Consider the following 16,531-nt stretch of genomic DNA (forward strand, 5'->3'; position numbering starts at 1 on the left):
CCCCAAACCAAGCAGTGTCCTGGAGAGAGAAGCACAGAGATTCCCAAACCAAGCAGAGTGTCCTGGAGAGAGAAGTACAGAGATCCCCAAATCAAGCAGCGTGTCCTGTAGAGAGAAGCACAGAGATCCCAAACCAAGCAGTGTCCTAAAGAGAGAAGCACAGAGATCCCCAAACCAAGCAGTGTCCTAAAGAGAGAAGCACAGAGATCCCCAAACCAGCAGAGTGTCATGGAGAGAGAAGCACAGGCATCCGCAAACCAGCAGAGTGTCCTGGAGAGAGAAGCACAGAGCTCCCAAACCAAGCAGAGTGTCCTGGAGAGAGAAGCACATAGCTCCCAAACCAAGCAGAGTGTCCTGGAGAGAGAAGCACAGAGCTCCCAAACCAAGCAGAGTGTCCTGGAGAGAGAAGCACATAGCTCCCAAACCAAGGAAAGTGTCCTGGAGAGAGAAGTAAAGAGATCCCAAACCAAGCAGAGTGTCCTGGAGAGAGAAGCAAAGAGATCCCCAAACCAAGCAGTGTCCTGGAGAGAGAAGCAAAGAGATCCCCAAACCAAGCAGTGTCCTGGAGAGAGAAGCACAGAGATTCCCAAACCAAGCAGAGTGTCCTGGAGAAAGAAGTACAGAGATCCCCAAACCAATCAGCGTGTCCTGGAGAGAGAAGCACAGAGATCCCAAACCAAGCAGTGTCCTAAAGAGAGAAGCACACAGATCCCCAAACCAAGCAGTGTCCTAAAGAGAGAAGCACAGAGATCCCCAAACCAGCAGAGTGTCATGGAGAGAGAAGCAGAGAGCTCCCCAAATCATGCACAGTGTCCTAAAGAGAGAAGCACAGAGATCCCCAAACCAGGCAGCGTGTCCTGGAGAGAGAAGCACAGAGATCCCCAAACCAGGCAGAATGTCCTGGAGAGAATTACAGAGTGAAGGTACACATGGCTTTAAATACTCACAATGAGGCCAAGAACTCCATTAGGACCAGGGGCTCCCAGCTCTCCCTAAGAAATAAAGAGAGAGAGAGATAGAGAGAGAGAGAGAGCAGATTTCTAAGGTTATAGGCTTTGTTCTAAACAAATACAGGCAGAAGAGAGGCACAGTGTTCCTTTACGCTGCTGGCAGAAGGAGGGGGGAGAGACCCCAGCCCTTGGTTTGTTTGTGTTTTCCCCTGATAGCTTGTGTAATCTCCAGCTCCCATCTCGTGGGCCAGGCCAAGCTAATGAAAGATGGTGCGACACACAGAGAGGGGCTTGTTGTCCCCGGTAATTACCCCACTGCTACATGCCATGCCCATATCCGCTCCAGGGAGAGAGAGAGAGGGAGAGGGGGAGAGAGAGAGAGGGAGAGGGGGAGAGAGATAGGAAAATGAGGTGGAAACTGAACTGCACTTTCTAACCTCCTGCCAAATGTATGAACATATTAGAGACACATATTTCCCTCAGATTACACAGACCCACAAAGAATTTGAAAACAAATCCAATTTTGATCAACTCCCATATCTATTAGGTGAAATACCACAGTGTGTCATCACAGCAGCAAGATGTGTGACCTGTTGCCACAAGAAAAGGGCAACCAGTGAAGAACAAACACCATTGTAAATATAACCTATATTTCTATTTATTTATTTTCTCTTTTATACTTTAACTATTTTCACATCATTACAACACTGTATATAGACATAATATGACATTTGTATTGTTTATTTCACTTTTGTTTATTATCTATTTCACTTGCTTTGGCAATGTAAACATATGTTTCCCATGCCAATAAAGCCCCTTAAATTGAAATTGAATTGAATTGATAGGGAGAGAGAGTGAAAGAGATAGACAGCGAGAGCAAGAGAGAGAGAGAGAAACGGAGGGAGAGGGAGAAAGAGAGGAGCTTTTTCTAAAAGGGGAGATAGATGTTAGAGTCCAGTGTGGCCTTCCTGCCCCCTCCCCCTTCTCCCCTCCCTCCCCCTTCTCCCCTCCCTTCTCCTCTAGCTTCATTATGACTGAAGGAAAAGTTATTGAGCCAACAGGAACTTTTCCCTCCCCTGTTGGAACAACAGGGCAGGAAATGGTGTTGAAGAGGTCTGTTGAGGTCAGCCAATCACAATATCTCTATACAGTTGCCACTCATAGAGCTGTTAAGAAAGGTAGAGTTGAGGAAGCTTCAGAACCACATTATGCCCTCATGTCAAACTAACTTGAGTGGGATGTGGTCTAAGAAATTGCTTTAGTGAAGATATGAGTATCTTTTTGACCTTGTGAAGTACAATACCCGCTTCATTGCTTGGAAACACACACTTATGCAGTGATCTGACTCTCCCATGTTGTCACCAATGCAGCTACTGAGAAGTGCATAAGAGTGTATATACTGCTGCTATAATAACTAGTTAGCAATGTGAGTGCTCTAGGTTACAGATCTTACAGACATTACTGCAACATTTAAAACAGTAGACAAATTGTCCAGATCTCAGAGTCCAGAGCCCCCTCCCTCATGACTGTGAATGTGGATAACTGTGGACTGACATGACCAAAGACCAGAACGAGATGCTCTGGGCATGTAACTATATAACAAACTCTCAGGCTGGAATCATTACAGGCTCAGGAGTAGGAAATCCTCAGGAGGTCCCAGGAAGAAGCAAATGAAATAAAATGCAGTGTGGAGGTTTACGTACCCCAACAGGGGAAACTAAAAGGGGTTGTTCTCAATTCATCAAGTGTGACTTCTATTTACCATGTCTGTTCACCAGACAAATAATGTTAGTGTGTGTGTGTGTGTGTGTGTGTGTGTGTGTGTGTGTGTGTGTGTGTGTGTGTGTTTGTGTGTGTGTGTGTGTGTTTGTGTGTGTGTGTGTGTGTGTGTTTTGTGTGTTGTGTGTGTGTGTGTGTGTGAGTTTAAGTAGTGCCTGGAAGCAAACAGCCAGGGTATGCAGTTTATACCATTTATGGGCTGATTGAGCCCACTTGACCGCTGTACTAAAATGATGTAAATCAGTCATTCAAAATCTCTAAATAGATTGTTGTTGTGTATACTTCAGGAGATAATGCACTGGCTAATTATTGAATCCAAACCAAGATACAAAAACAAAAAGGCTAGACCTGTGACTTTAAAAACAAACAACAGATACCTTCAATAAAGGCTGAAACTCAAATGGCTTTTTTTTAATGTTCAACAGCGTTTGATTGAGCCTGCCTGGAGTGCCAGAAGGATGAGCTTTGCACTTTTGGGACTATTCCATTCATTCCATTGCGCCAGTTAAGCTCAATAGAGCACAACATAAGTATTTGAAAGAAAACATATTATCTGAGCATAGGTCTGAAGTGATGGCCAGGGGGAACAGTCATCTCTGCTGTTTCACTTACTGGGTTTCCGTCTGGTCCTGGTGGTCCCCGCTCGCCAAAGTCCCCAGCAAACCCCTGAGCCCACAAACACAAAGAGAGTAGGCATGTTATCACTCTGTACCAGGGTGGCAGAGAGCTGTTAAACACTATGGAAGAAACAGATTGAAACACAACCATTCTGCAAAGCAACACAATTGTACTAAAAATAATGGTATTGAACCATAATGCTTGGCATGGCCAACCATATCATTACATACCATTACTTTCCCACACCCAGAGTAGTTGACCATGAGAATATGTTCTTAGAATATTGGGCTTCCTAGTATAAACCATAATGGTGTGGCTGTATAGTAGACCCAAAGCTAAAGTATTACGGCATGCACATTGGTTACAATGCAGTATTTGTTGCGTGGTTTTGCTTACAAATAATAGTGATGCACTTCTAAATGAGTTTAGTTAATGAGTCATTACTTAACTTCCTTTCTAGTAACTACAGTATTCATTTATTGATTCTTTACTTCTCCTTTATGTTTACCCACACTGCACTTCTGGATGTGCGGAAAATAAACAAAACACAATGTCAGCACTCAGTAGACAAACTCCATCCCTGTCAAAGAGGTTTCCAGAATAAACCCCAAGCAAGCAAGCAGCACGTCAAGCAGCACGTCAAGCTGCACGTCCAGAAGCACGTCAAGCAGCACGTCAAGCAGCACGTCCAGCAGCACGTCAAGCAGCATGTCAAGCAGCACGTCCAGCAGCACGTCAAGCAGCACGTCAAGCAGCACGTCAAGCAGCACGTCAAGCAGCACGTCAAGCAGCACGTCAACCAGCACGTCAAGCAGCACGTCAAGCAGCACGCATGCTGTAAACAAGCTTTTTGGACTCTTTATTCCTAGAGACTGTGTGCGTGCGCAGCAGCAGGAAATTCCATGGCTGAATGTTTGGGAGTGCGCGTGCTGCACTGAGCCTCGCTGGCAGGAGCCCTAACCAGCAGCCTGGGGACTGACTGGCTGGCCCGGGATCTGCTGACTGGGCTCTTTCCTTTCCTCCTCCTCCTGGCTCCATCTGTTCCATTATAAAACCAGAGAACAAGAGCTGTGGCGCTATAATAGGCTACACTGAGGCTCTGGGAGGCTGAGGTTTCCGCTAGGCCACACGCTCAACGTGTGCTGCTTGTCACAATGCCAAGGTCAACAACACCTTGCTGTAGCTTCAGCTTCAGCCTTGGCCCTTCTCCATCACAGAATACTGTAGTTACTGTATAGACTGTGGTTACTGTATAGACTGTAGTTACTGTATAGAGTGTAGTTACTGTAGCTACTGTAGTTACTGTATAGACTGTAGTTACTGTATAGAGTGTAGTTACTGTAGCTACTGTAGTTACTGTATAGACTGTAGTTACTGTATAGAGTGTAGTTACTGTAGCTACTGTAGTTACTGTAGTTACTGTATAGACTGTAGTTACTGTATAGAGTGTAGTTACTGTAGCTACTGTAGTTACTGTATAGACTGTAGTTATTGTAGCTACTGTAGTTACTGTATAGACTGTAGTTACTGTAGCTACTGTAGTTACTGTATAGACTGTAGCTACTGTAGTTACTGTATAGACTGTAGCTACTGTAGTTACTGTAGTTACTGTATAGACTGTAGCTACTGTAGTTACTGTAGTTACTGTATAGACTGTAGTTACTGTAGCTACTGTAGTTACTGTATAGACTGTAGCTTCTGTAGCTACTGTAGTTACTGTAGTTACTGTATAGACTGTAGCTACTGTAGTTACTGTAGTTACTGTATAGACTGTAGTTACTGTAGCTACTGTAGTTACTGTAGTTACTGTAGTTACTGTATAGACTGTAGTTACTGTAGCTACTGTAGTTACTGTATAGACTGTAGTTACTGTAGCTACTGTAGTTACTGTAGTTACTGTATAGACTGTAGTTACTGTAGCTACTGTAGTTACTGTATAGACTGTAGTTACTGTAGCTACTGTAGTTACTGTATAGACTGTAGCTACTGTAGTTACTGTAGTTACTGTATAGACTGTAGTTACTGTAGCTACTGTAGTTACTGTAGTTACTGTATAGACTGTAGTTACTGTAGCTACTGTAGTTACTGTATAGACTGTAGCTTCTGTAGCTACTGTAGTTACTGTAGTTACTGTATAGACTGTAGCTACTGTAGTTACTGTAGTTACTGTATAGAGTGTAGTTACTGTAGCTACTGTAGTTACTGTAGTTACTGTAGTTACTGTATAGACTGTAGTTACTGTAGCTACTGTAGTTACTGTATAGACTGTAGTTACTGTAGCTACTGTAGTTACTGTAGTTACTGTATAGACTGTAGTTACTGTAGCTACTGTAGTTACTGTATAGACTGTAGTTACTGTAGCTACTGTAGTTACTGTATAGACTGTAGCTACTGTAGTTACTGTAGTTACTGTATAGACTGTAGTTACTGTAGCTACTGTAGTTACTGTAGTTACTGTATAGACTGTAGTTACTGTAGCTACTGTAGTTACTGTATAGACTATAGTTACTGTAGCTACTGTAGTTACTGTATAGACTGTAGTTACTGTAGCTACTGTAGTTACTGTATAGACTGTAGCTACTGTAGCTACTGTAGTTACTGTAGTTACTGTATAGACTGTGCCTGTATGATTAATGGTACTAGTAGTAGAGGTCTCATAGGCCCACAGAGTGAGGATGGAAAATGTAATATTAGATGAAGGGATGGTGATATTACCAGCCGTTTCTATTGCAGGAGATATTATTCAGAAGGATGGAATGTGTGTGGCAGGCAGAGTGTTGAGTTAAGCATCAGTAAAACATCTGGGGAAAGTCATACATTGGTAATTGCTGCAATGTGATGCCTTCCAAAATGTGCAAAATGCCGCTTTTACCCAAACATTATAATAGTGTTGGTTTAAACTGAAACATAGCTACTCCGCAGCTCTTGAGTTGTTTTAACTCAAAGACGTTACTTGAAAGATTGCAGGTAGTACGAAATCTGCTGGAAAGGTAATATGTCTGATCCCAGATTAGATTAGCTCTGTCATATGCAAGTGCCACTCAGAGAACATTACGCTAGTAACTGTGAACACACAGAATGTTTAGACGACTCAATGTAAGGAAGAAAAAGTAGCTACTGAAGATGAGAAGGAGAAGGGCTGGTACGGCACCACAGAAACAAACACACAGAGAGATGCCGTCATCAAATGCTAACGTTGCACTCTCCTCATTAAAAAAAATGACATCTTACTAATTTAGCAGACAGTCTTATCCAGAGTGATTTACAGGAGCAATTAGGGTTAAGTGCCTTACTCAAGGGCACATCAACAGATTTTCCACCTAACCTACCTTTCGGTTACTGGCCAAATGCTCTTAACAGCGAGGCTACCTCAACAGCTATTTATAGTCTGTGCCAGCTTCAATTGTCGTTCACTGACCATCGTCAGCTTAATAACCCACTTCACCATGTAACATTGTAAAACTGTGCTTGGGAAGAAATCTCTATTACATAAGTCACTTGGAACATCAGGATTTTCCATGTAAGCACATCTCAATATGTTGATGGGAGAATTGGAAATCCCCATACAGGCGCCAATGAAAATACTTCCTGGTCTGTGACTAGCTGGGCTGGAATTCCAAAACCAAAAGTTCCTCCACTGCACTAAACATTGTTCCAATGTAATAGATTTGGTTATAGTCCAATGTAAAAGGCTTTGTTATAGTCTAATGTAAAAGGCTTTGTTATAGTCTAATGTAAAAGGCTTTGTTATAGTCTAATGTAAAAGGCTTTGTTATAGTCCAATGTAAAAGGCTTTGTTATAGTCTAATGTAAAAGGCTTTGTTATAGTCTAATGTAAAAGGCTTTGTTATAGTCTAATGTAAAAGGCTTTGTTATAGTCCAATGTAAAAGGCTTTGTTATAGTCTAATGTAAAAGGCTTTGTTATAGTCTAATGTAAAAGGCTTTGTTATAGTCTAATGTAAAAGGCTTTGTTATAGTCTAATGTAAAAGGCTTTGTTATAGTCTAATGTAAAAGGCTTTGTTATAGTCTAATGTAAAAGGCTTTGTTATAGTCTAATGTAAAAGGCTTTGTTATAGTCCAATGTAAAAGGCTTTGTTATAGTCTAATGTAAAAGGCTTTGTTATAGTCTAATGTAAAAGGCTTTGTTATAGTCTAATGTAAAAGGCTTTGTTATAGTCCAATGTAATAGACTTTCGAATAACATAGACACAATCAATGTCTCAATTGTCTCAAGGCTTATAACCACTTATTTAATCTGTCTCCTCCCCTTCATCTACACCGATTGAAGAGGATTTAAGAAGTGAAATCAATAAGGAATCATAGCTTTAACCTGGATTCACCTGTTCAGACAACATCATGGAAAGAGCATGTCATGTTCTTAATGTTTTGCAAACTCAGTGTATAATCAATGGAATAGTTGCCAATAGTGTCCTAGTTGTAGTCCGTTGAGATCTCATCCTATTCTAAATGATATACTGTATAGACTAGTGGAAATATGCAGACAGACTCAAGGCTCAAGGTGTAGCCAGCCATCTCAAGAGTGAAAAGACAACAGTCTTCAACAGTCTTCCACTGTGGTTATGTGGAGGCTACCACAACATGTATCACTGATGTATGGTTAAAGCCAAGATGCCCCCATACACGCTCAAGACTGTTCCTCTGAATAATAGCCATGCCATACTCACTAAATTACCCTAGCTGTATCTTTAAAGGGCAATTCTGCCACTTTTCAACCTCATATTCATCATCTCCAGCACCAAACCAGTATCTACACATGTGAAAACAGCTTGTTTCTATGGTCGGTGGTTAAAAATATTAGAAGAAAGGCCCTTTAAAAAATGCTTCTCTGTGACATCACAGGGTGAGTTTCAACCGGTGAGTTTCAACCTGCAACATGTTCCTGGACCAAGGGAGGGTACTTTCCTGCTCCCCGCGTCACCGCTTTAACTTTTGGTGAACTTCTAAACTTTCAAAAAAAAAAATCCCCTACAAAACATAAAAATCCATCTGTTTTTACATATGTTGACACTGGTATTGTGCTGGAGATAATGAAAATTAGGTTGAAAAGTGGTGGAATTGACCTTTAAGGTATGACAGAAGGGGAAAAAAGGAAAAGATGATTTCATGGTATTATTGCATTCTCTATAAAAAGGTATGTTGAGAGAAATCTTTACCGGCCTACCCATCTTGCCCTTCTTCCCATGAACACCAGGGATTCCCTGAGGAAGTAGAGAAAGAGACAAGGATGGGAAAAGAAAGAAGAGAGGAGGGGAACAGCAAAAGAAGAGGTAAATGTCAATAATAATTTAATATTTATTTTACAAGCAGATTATGAATGTTTCTTTAAGGTAGCCTACTAGAACCAATACACATACTGTATCAAATGTAAGCTAATGCAAGCATGTCCAAAAATACTCTCTAATATAGCCTACAATTCTACTCCAGTGGCCTGGGGGGGGGTTCTGGGAAAATGAGTCTTCATCAGGCTATTCCAAAGCAGCTCTTAGTGTTAGCCCATCTCCTGACTATTATCCAAAGAGTAGGGATGGCTGGAATTCCACCAGCACTTGATCCTGTATTGGGGGATGACTCCAGTCATCTTACTGCTAGCATTTCATCCAGTGTAAGCACCTCTATTTCACAATCATTTAAACTCACTAAGGGTTAGATCTGATCATCATGACTGATAATAATGCCCACAGGAGGGTTTTCAGCTACTGTGTACCCCTCCCATAGGACTAAGAGAGGTGGTCTCTTTTTAGTGTCAGTAATGCACCAAACTAGTAATTCAAAGAGGTAGAAAGGTTATTGTATAGTTATTCATTTTCATATTCTAGGAGATATTCTGGACTACTTACTCTCTCACCATCAGGTCCAGGAAGGCCAAAAACCCCAGGGATTCCTATGAAACCCTGCAGAAATATTGGTGGGATAAAGGTGTATAGGTGACAGGAAGAGGATAAGGAGAGTGGGAGGACAGGGGAGAGCAGAGAGAGATGGAAGGGAGGGAGGAAGTGAAAAAAGGGTAATGGAATAAAGCAGAGAAGAGGAGACAGATAAAGAAATGGATAGTGAAGAAGGAGGTGGGGGAAGAGAGTGGGGTGAGGAGAATAGAGGGATGAGGGACAAAAAGGAGATCAATTACATTTCTATAACTCTCTTCTTTGGTTTCATCACATCAGTGTGGCTTTAGTCCTTTTTGGTGAGATTCTGTTGGCCGCAGGGGTGGGGCTCTTCGTGAAGAACAAAGCCTTGAGGCAAGTGTATATGCCCATGGACTGCATGGTGCTGCCTTCCACGATGTAGTCCAAGGGCACATACCCTCACTTCAGGGATCTCTGATGATTCCAGGGTGGCTGCTTACTGATGGAGGGCTAGAGGAGGGAGAGAGGAGGGCTAGATGAGGGAGGAAGGAGGGAGAGAGGAGGGCTAGATGAGGGAGGGAGGAGGGCTAGAGGAGGGAAGGAGGAGGGCTAGAGGAGGGCTCGAGGAGGGCTAGATGAGGGAGGGAGGAGGGAGAGAGGAGGGCTAGATGAGGGAGGGAGGAGGGAGAGAGGAGGGAAGGAGGAGGGCTAGAGGAGGGCTTGAGGAGGGCTAGAGGGAGGGAGGAGGGCTAGAGGAGGGAGAGAGAAGGGCTAGAGGAGGGAGGGAGGGAGGGAGGGAGGGAGGGAGGGAGGGAGGGAGGGAGGGAGGGAGGGAGGGAGGGAGGGAGGGAGGGAGGGAGGGAGGGAGGGAGGGAGGGAGGGAGGGAGGGGAGGGAGGGAGGGAGGGAGGGAGGGAGGGCTAGATGAGGGAGGGAGGAGGGAGAGAGGAGGGAAGGAGGAGGGAGAGAGGAGGGAAGGAGGAGGGCTAGAGGAGGGCTCAAGGAGGGCTAGAGGGAGGGAGGAGGGCTAGAGGAGGGCTAGAGGAGGGAGGGGGTAGGGCTAGAGGAGGGAGGGAGGAGCGAGAGAGGAGGGATAGAAGAGGGCTAGAGGGAGGGAGGGAGGAGGGCTAGGGGAGGAATGGAAGAGGGCTAGAGGAGAGGAGGGGGCTAGAGGGAGGGAGGAGGGCTAGAGGAGGGAGGGAGGAGGGAGAGAGGAGGGATGGAGGAGGGCTAGAGGAGGGAGAGAGGAGGGAGAGAGGAGGGCTAGAGGAGGGAGAGAGGAGGGCTAGAGGAGGGAGAGAGGGGGCTAGAGGGGGCTAGAGGAGGGAGAGAGGAGGGGTAGGGGAGGGAGAAAGGAGGGCTAGAGGAGGTAGGGAGGAGGGAGAGAGGAGGGAAAAAGGAGGGCTAGAGGAGGGAGCGGGGAGGGCTAGAGGAGGGAGGAGGGCTAGAGGAGGGCTAAAGGAGGGAGGGAGGAGGGGCTAGATGAGGGAGAGGGAGGGCTAGATGAGGGAGGGAGGAGGGCTAGAGGAGGGAGAGAGGAGGGCGAGAGGAGGGCTAGAGGAGGGAGAGAGGAGGGAGAGAGGAGGGCTAGAGGAGGGAAAAAGGAGGGAGGGAGGTGGGCTAGAGGAGGGACGAGGGCTAGAGGAGGGCTAGAGGAGGGAGAGAGGAGGGCTAGATGAGGGAGAGGGGCTAGATGAGGGAGGGAGGAGGGCTAGAGGAGGGAGAGAGGAGGGCGAGAGGAGGGCTAGAGGAGGGAGAGAGGAGGGAGAGAGGAGGGCTAGAGGAGGGAAAAAGGAGGGAGGGAGGTGGGCTAGAGGAGGGACGAGGGCTAGAGGAGGGCTAAAGGAGGGAGGGAGGTGGGCTAGAGAAGGGCTAGAGGAGGGAGAGAGGAGGGAGAGAGGAGGGCTAGAGGAGGGAGAGAGGAGGGCTAGAGGAGGGCGAGAGGACGGCTAGAGGAGGGAGAGAGGAGGGCTAGAGGAGGGCGAGAGGAGGGAGAGAGGAGGGCTAGAGGAGGGGGAGAGGAGGGGGAGAGGATAGCTAGAGGAGGGAGAGAGGAGGGGGAGAGGAGGGAGAGAGGAGGGCGAGAGGAGGGAGAGAGGGAGGCATATGGGAACTGGAGGACAAGAGATGATCAAAAGGAAAAAATACATTCAAGAGTCAACAGGACCATGTTGGTCTTCAGATGAAAGCCAGCAGAAGGATGCAGGGTGGTATCTCTGTTGGTACTATACTAGCAACAACAAATACAACAATAACAACAACAAATATCAACAAATATCACCAGCAACAACAATTGACATTCAGGTGAAAAGTTTTTCAACACAAGCTAATTACTTTTACAGCACCTCAAATCTCTTGTTGTACCAGCATCTCCACAAAGAGCTCTGTGATTTTAATCATGGTGAGTTAACAGGGCCAGCTTTTTCGACGAATGGTGTTTACATTATGGCTTTTTTATGTGACCGCTCTGGTCTTGTTGATTTATTTAACATGCTTTTCACAGTTTATTTAACACAGCAAGTGGCTAGAGACCTCTGGAACAAAGTAATCTTTAGAGTAGGGTGTACTGTACTGTACAAACAGAGAATGTGACTGTGTGGCCTTACTCTTTGTCTGCAAAAACCATACTGTGTTTTAGTATGCCTTGGGCAGGCACCCTGGTTGACAGTGATGCTCTCTGACCTTGACAGATGTCATAAAGAATCTTCTAAACATATTTCAATGATATGACTGTATTGGCAGTGTATTTATACAGGAAGTAAATAGAACATGGTAGAAATCATATCAAACAGTGAATATTCAGTAAGGTTCATTCGGTACATATTATTCTATAAAAACAAATACAGTGCATTCAGGAAGAATTCAGACCCAATGTGTTTTTAGTTACATCATTATTCTAAAATGGATTAAACATTTTTTTAAATCATCAATCTACACACAATATCCCATAAATACAAAGTGAAAACAGGCTTTTTAGAAATGTTTGTATTCAAAATTTTAAAAAACATGAATCCCTTATTTACATAAGTATTCAGAGCCTTGACACCCGAAACTATGACACCTGAAATTGAGCTGAGGTGCATCCTGTTTCCATTGATCACCCTTAAGATGTTTCTCCAACTTGATTGGAGACCACTTGTGGTAAATTCAGCTGATTAGACATTATTTAAAAATGCACACACCACTCCATATAAGGTCCCACAGTCGACAGTGCATGGCAGAGCAAAAACCAAGCCATGAGGTCGAAGGAATTGTCCGTAGAGCTCCAAGACAGGATTGTGTTGAGGCACAGATCTGAGGAAGGGTCCCAAAAGGGTACACTTCCTAGAGCTAGCCGTCTAGCCAAACTGAGCAATTGGGGGAGAAGGGCCTTGGTCAGGGAAGTGACAATGAACCCAATGGTCACTCTGACAGAGCTGCAGAGTTCCTCTGTGGAGATGGGAGAACCTTCCAGAAGGACAACCATCTCTGCAGCACTCAACCTATCAGGCCTTTATGGTAGAGTGACAGCCCTCTTGGAGTTCGCCAAAAGGCACCTAAAGGACTCTCAGACCATGAGAAACAAGATTCTCTGGTCTGATGAAACCAAGATTGAACTCTTTGGCCTGAATGCCAAGTGTCATATCTGGAGGAAACCTGGTACCATCCCTACGGTGAAGCATGGTGGTGGCTGCATCATGCTGTGGGGAAGTTTTTCAGCGGCAGGGACTTAGATACTAGTCAGGATCAAGGAAAAGATGAACAGAGCAAATTACAGAGAGGTCCTTGATGAAAACCTGCTCCAGAACGCTCAGGACCTCAGACTGAGGCAAAGGTTCACCTTGCAACAGGACAACGACCCTAAGCACACAGCCAAGACAAGGCAGGAGTTGCTTTGGGACAAGTCTCTGAATGTCCTTGAGTGACCCAGCCAGAGCCCGGACTTGAACCTGATCGAACATCTCTGGAGAGACCTGAAAAAAGCTGTGCAGCGACGCTCCCCATCCAACCTGACAGAACATGAAAGCATCTGCGGAGAAGAATGGGAGAAACTCCCCAAATACAGGTGTGCCAAACTTGTAGCGTCATACCCAAGAAAACTGCCAAAAGTGCTTCAACAAAGTACTGAGTAAACGGTGTGAATACTTAAATGTGATATATTTAATTTTTTATACATTTGCAAACATGTATTTGCTTTGTCATTGTGGGGTATTGTGTGTAATTGATGAGATAATAAAAATTAAAAAATCAATTTTAGAATAAGCCTGAAACGCAACAAAATGTGGAAAAAGTCAAGGGGTCTGAATACTTTCCAGATGCTCTGTATATGTCACATTTATCAGACAAAAACACTCAAAACAGAACAAACAGCACAGTCAAGTTATATAGTATCTTGACAACTGATTAACAACCCTATACAGAACAGAGATAGTACTTTGTTAGTGCCATTTTTTAGATGACTCACCCGGACTCCTTTAGGCCCCATAATGCCAACAGGCCCAGGTAAACCCTACAGAGCACAGCATAACAAATTACATTACAAATGGATTTACGTAATGCATTTCATAATGCATACAATACATTACATGTGTAATGTCCATAGCTTCACTATGCTTTCACATAGTGCTATCATAACTAACTGACGATTATTCATTTTGGCTGAATATTTCCAACATGTGTTTACAGGCATGCAGATTAGTGGAGGGACGGTCTTGTTTGGGACTCATAGAACATCTCCATTAGGTAATCTTGAAGTTGAGAAGGCCTTAATGAACATACATCCAGTGATTCACACTTTCTCAACTCCTCAGGAGACCAGCTGGTCCAGTGATTCACACTGTCTCAACTCCTCAGGAGACCAGCTGGTCCAGTGATTCACACTGTCTCAACTCCTCAGGAGACCAGCTGGTCCAGTGATTCACACTTTCTCAACTCCTCAGGAGACCAGCTGGTCCAGTGATTCACACTTTCTCAACTCCTCAGGAGACCAGCTGGTCCAGTGATTCACACTTTCTCAACTCTTCACTGTAGCCAGGGATTCACAGTCCACAGTTGGTAGGGAGTGCTAAAACCAAATCCATCAGTCTGAAGTGTGTGGGTGTCTGAAGTGTGTGTCTAGCTAGGGAGTTACAACAGTGTGTGTGTGTGTGTGTGTGTGTGTGTATGTGTGTATATATATATCTGGGGAGTTACAACAATGACAGGGTAAGAGCACTAAAGATACAGAGACAAAACACTCCGCCCCAGGTCTGAACTCTAAGCTAACATAAACATTTTCTAACAAGCCGAGCTATGAGTGATTCTGCAGCTGTGCGTGTGTGTAGGCGGCGTTACAAACATGCGTTCTGTTCTGGACAGCAGGGAGGAAGCATGTTTTACCTCGTGGAGAAACCCACATACTACTCGGCAATGAGAGACTTTTAAAAACGTATTCAAATGATATTCCCAGAAGTGGCAGCGCTGCATGAAACGCACAGTGTGAGCTCCTAAAGACCCCTAAGGAAACGTATTCCATGGGAGGAGCAGCTACGTTAGTCACAGATTGATTGCATTTCCATGTTCAGCCAAGGTATTGACTACTAAGTAAAAGCCTATGGCAAATCCAGGGGCAGCAAACCGAAGAATCATATCCCTAATCATATCCCTAATCCTGCCACAGGTGCTTTTGACAGTCTTACAGTGTTGCAGCTCTTTCAAAGACCCTTTCATTCTCTCTGCCCACCTCGTCCAGAGTGTTTACACGCCCAATCCCTCACTCTAGCCTCTTATGAGCGGAGTGTGTTTGGTGTGTGTACTGTAGCCCCGCTTAGCCTTAGCTTTATCCAGCACCGGAACACTAGACATGAGTGTGTTTACTGTGTGTACTGTAGCCCTGCTTATCTTAGCCTTAGCTAGCACCTCTCTCTCTCTCTTACAGCTGTTAATGTACTGTATGGTGTGTAGCCCTGCTTAGCTTAGCCTTAGCTAGCACCTCTCTCTTTCTTACAGCTGTTAATGTACTTTATGGTGTGTGTAGCCCTGCTTAGCTTAGACTTAGCTAGCACCTCTCTCTTTCTTACAGCTGTTAATGTACTGTATGGTGTGTGTAGCCCTGCTTAGCTTAGCCTTAGCTAGCACCTCTCTCTTTCTTACAGCTGTTAATGTACTGTATGGTGTGTGTAGCCCTGCTTAGCTTAGCCTTAGCTAGCACCTCTCTCTTTCTTACAGCTGTTAATGTACTGTATGGTGTGTGTAGCCCTGCTTAGCTTAGCCTTAGCTAGCACCTCTCTCTTTCTTACAGCTGCTAATGTACTGTATGGTGTGTGTAGCCCTGCTTAGCTTAGCCTTAGCTAGCACCTCTCTCTTTCTTACAGCTGTTAATGTACTGTATGGTGTGTGTAGCCCTGCTTTACCAGCACCGCGACACTAGATTTACTGCACCTGCCTGCCAGGATAACCTTTGGCCCCTGGGCTTCCGTCTGCCCCTTGCTCGCCCTGCAGAAAGAGGGAAAGGAGAGAAGGAGTGAGTGAGATGAGAGAGAAGGATTGAGATGAAAGAGGGGGGCCATTCTTAGCCTCCATGTCATTGGAGTGAAGCAGTGTGAGTTCAGGAAGAGGGGGAAATACAGGGAGAGGGTTCCATCTACACACTTCATAAAGACCCTTTGTTTCGTCAGCCCTGCGTTTGGAAGTCAGGAGAGCCACTGCAAAGTTCAACGGACTCCCAGTGGGTAGTTTTACGTTGTGGTAGAACCACGTACAGTTGGACTACTGTACAGTAGTAATCTGTTAATCATGGGACTTTCCTTCACTAAAATATTTTCCTGTGGTGAAATAAATGTTCAATTAATCCCTTCATGAAACTTGAAATACTTAATTTTTTAAAACTTTAAATATATGCAAAGAACAACATGGTTTTTTTTTAATGAATGGAACATTACCGCTTATTTGTAATGAGAGCCAACCAATGTAATTACAGACTACCGGCAATGATGTTAATGCATCATGCATTTTCATTTCCCACTGAAAACCCAAACACGAACATCGCTGTGAGAGCCCAGTGTTGCATACAGCAACAGAAGAGCCAAAGAGTCTCAGTGATACTCTAGATCACTAGGACATTTCCTGACCACATCAGCCTGACCAGGAACAACTCTGGGCCCTACGTATAGCCTTTAACTAAGGCCCAGATCATGTTCCTGCTCAGGCCATGTGGTCAGTGAGAACTCAAGACTCTTTGTACTGATAGTACACTACACATTGCACATTCTTTCTAGTGAATGTAAACGCACTAAACGCTATTTTTAGTATTTCTTTGGATTCCCTGGGAGAAGTGACCTTAGGTTGTCCAGACTATTTGA

General features: G+C 44.5%; 1 protein-coding gene across 3 annotated transcripts in view; it reads right to left on the reverse strand.

Annotated features, from left to right (window-relative positions):
- LOC112263910 (collagen alpha-1(XXVII) chain B) overlaps nucleotides 1-16,531 on the reverse strand; it is a 97,105-nt gene that overhangs the window by 37,035 nt on the left and 43,539 nt on the right. For all 3 annotated transcript variants that reach the window (XM_024440544.2, XM_042331359.1, XM_042331360.1), the window contains 6 exons: nucleotides 15,612-15,665; nucleotides 13,657-13,701; nucleotides 9,208-9,261; nucleotides 8,524-8,568; nucleotides 3,342-3,395; nucleotides 948-992 (listed from right to left, as the gene is read on the reverse strand). In XM_024440544.2, coding sequence (XP_024296312.2) covers nucleotides 948-992; nucleotides 3,342-3,395; nucleotides 8,524-8,568; nucleotides 9,208-9,261; nucleotides 13,657-13,701; nucleotides 15,612-15,665 — 297 coding nt within the window. The remainder of the gene's footprint in view (nucleotides 1-947; nucleotides 993-3,341; nucleotides 3,396-8,523; nucleotides 8,569-9,207; nucleotides 9,262-13,656; nucleotides 13,702-15,611; nucleotides 15,666-16,531) is intronic.

Source organism: Oncorhynchus tshawytscha, linkage group LG12, assembly GCF_018296145.1.
Source record: "Oncorhynchus tshawytscha isolate Ot180627B linkage group LG12, Otsh_v2.0, whole genome shotgun sequence".
Lineage (NCBI taxonomy): Eukaryota > Metazoa > Chordata > Actinopteri > Salmoniformes > Salmonidae > Oncorhynchus > Oncorhynchus tshawytscha.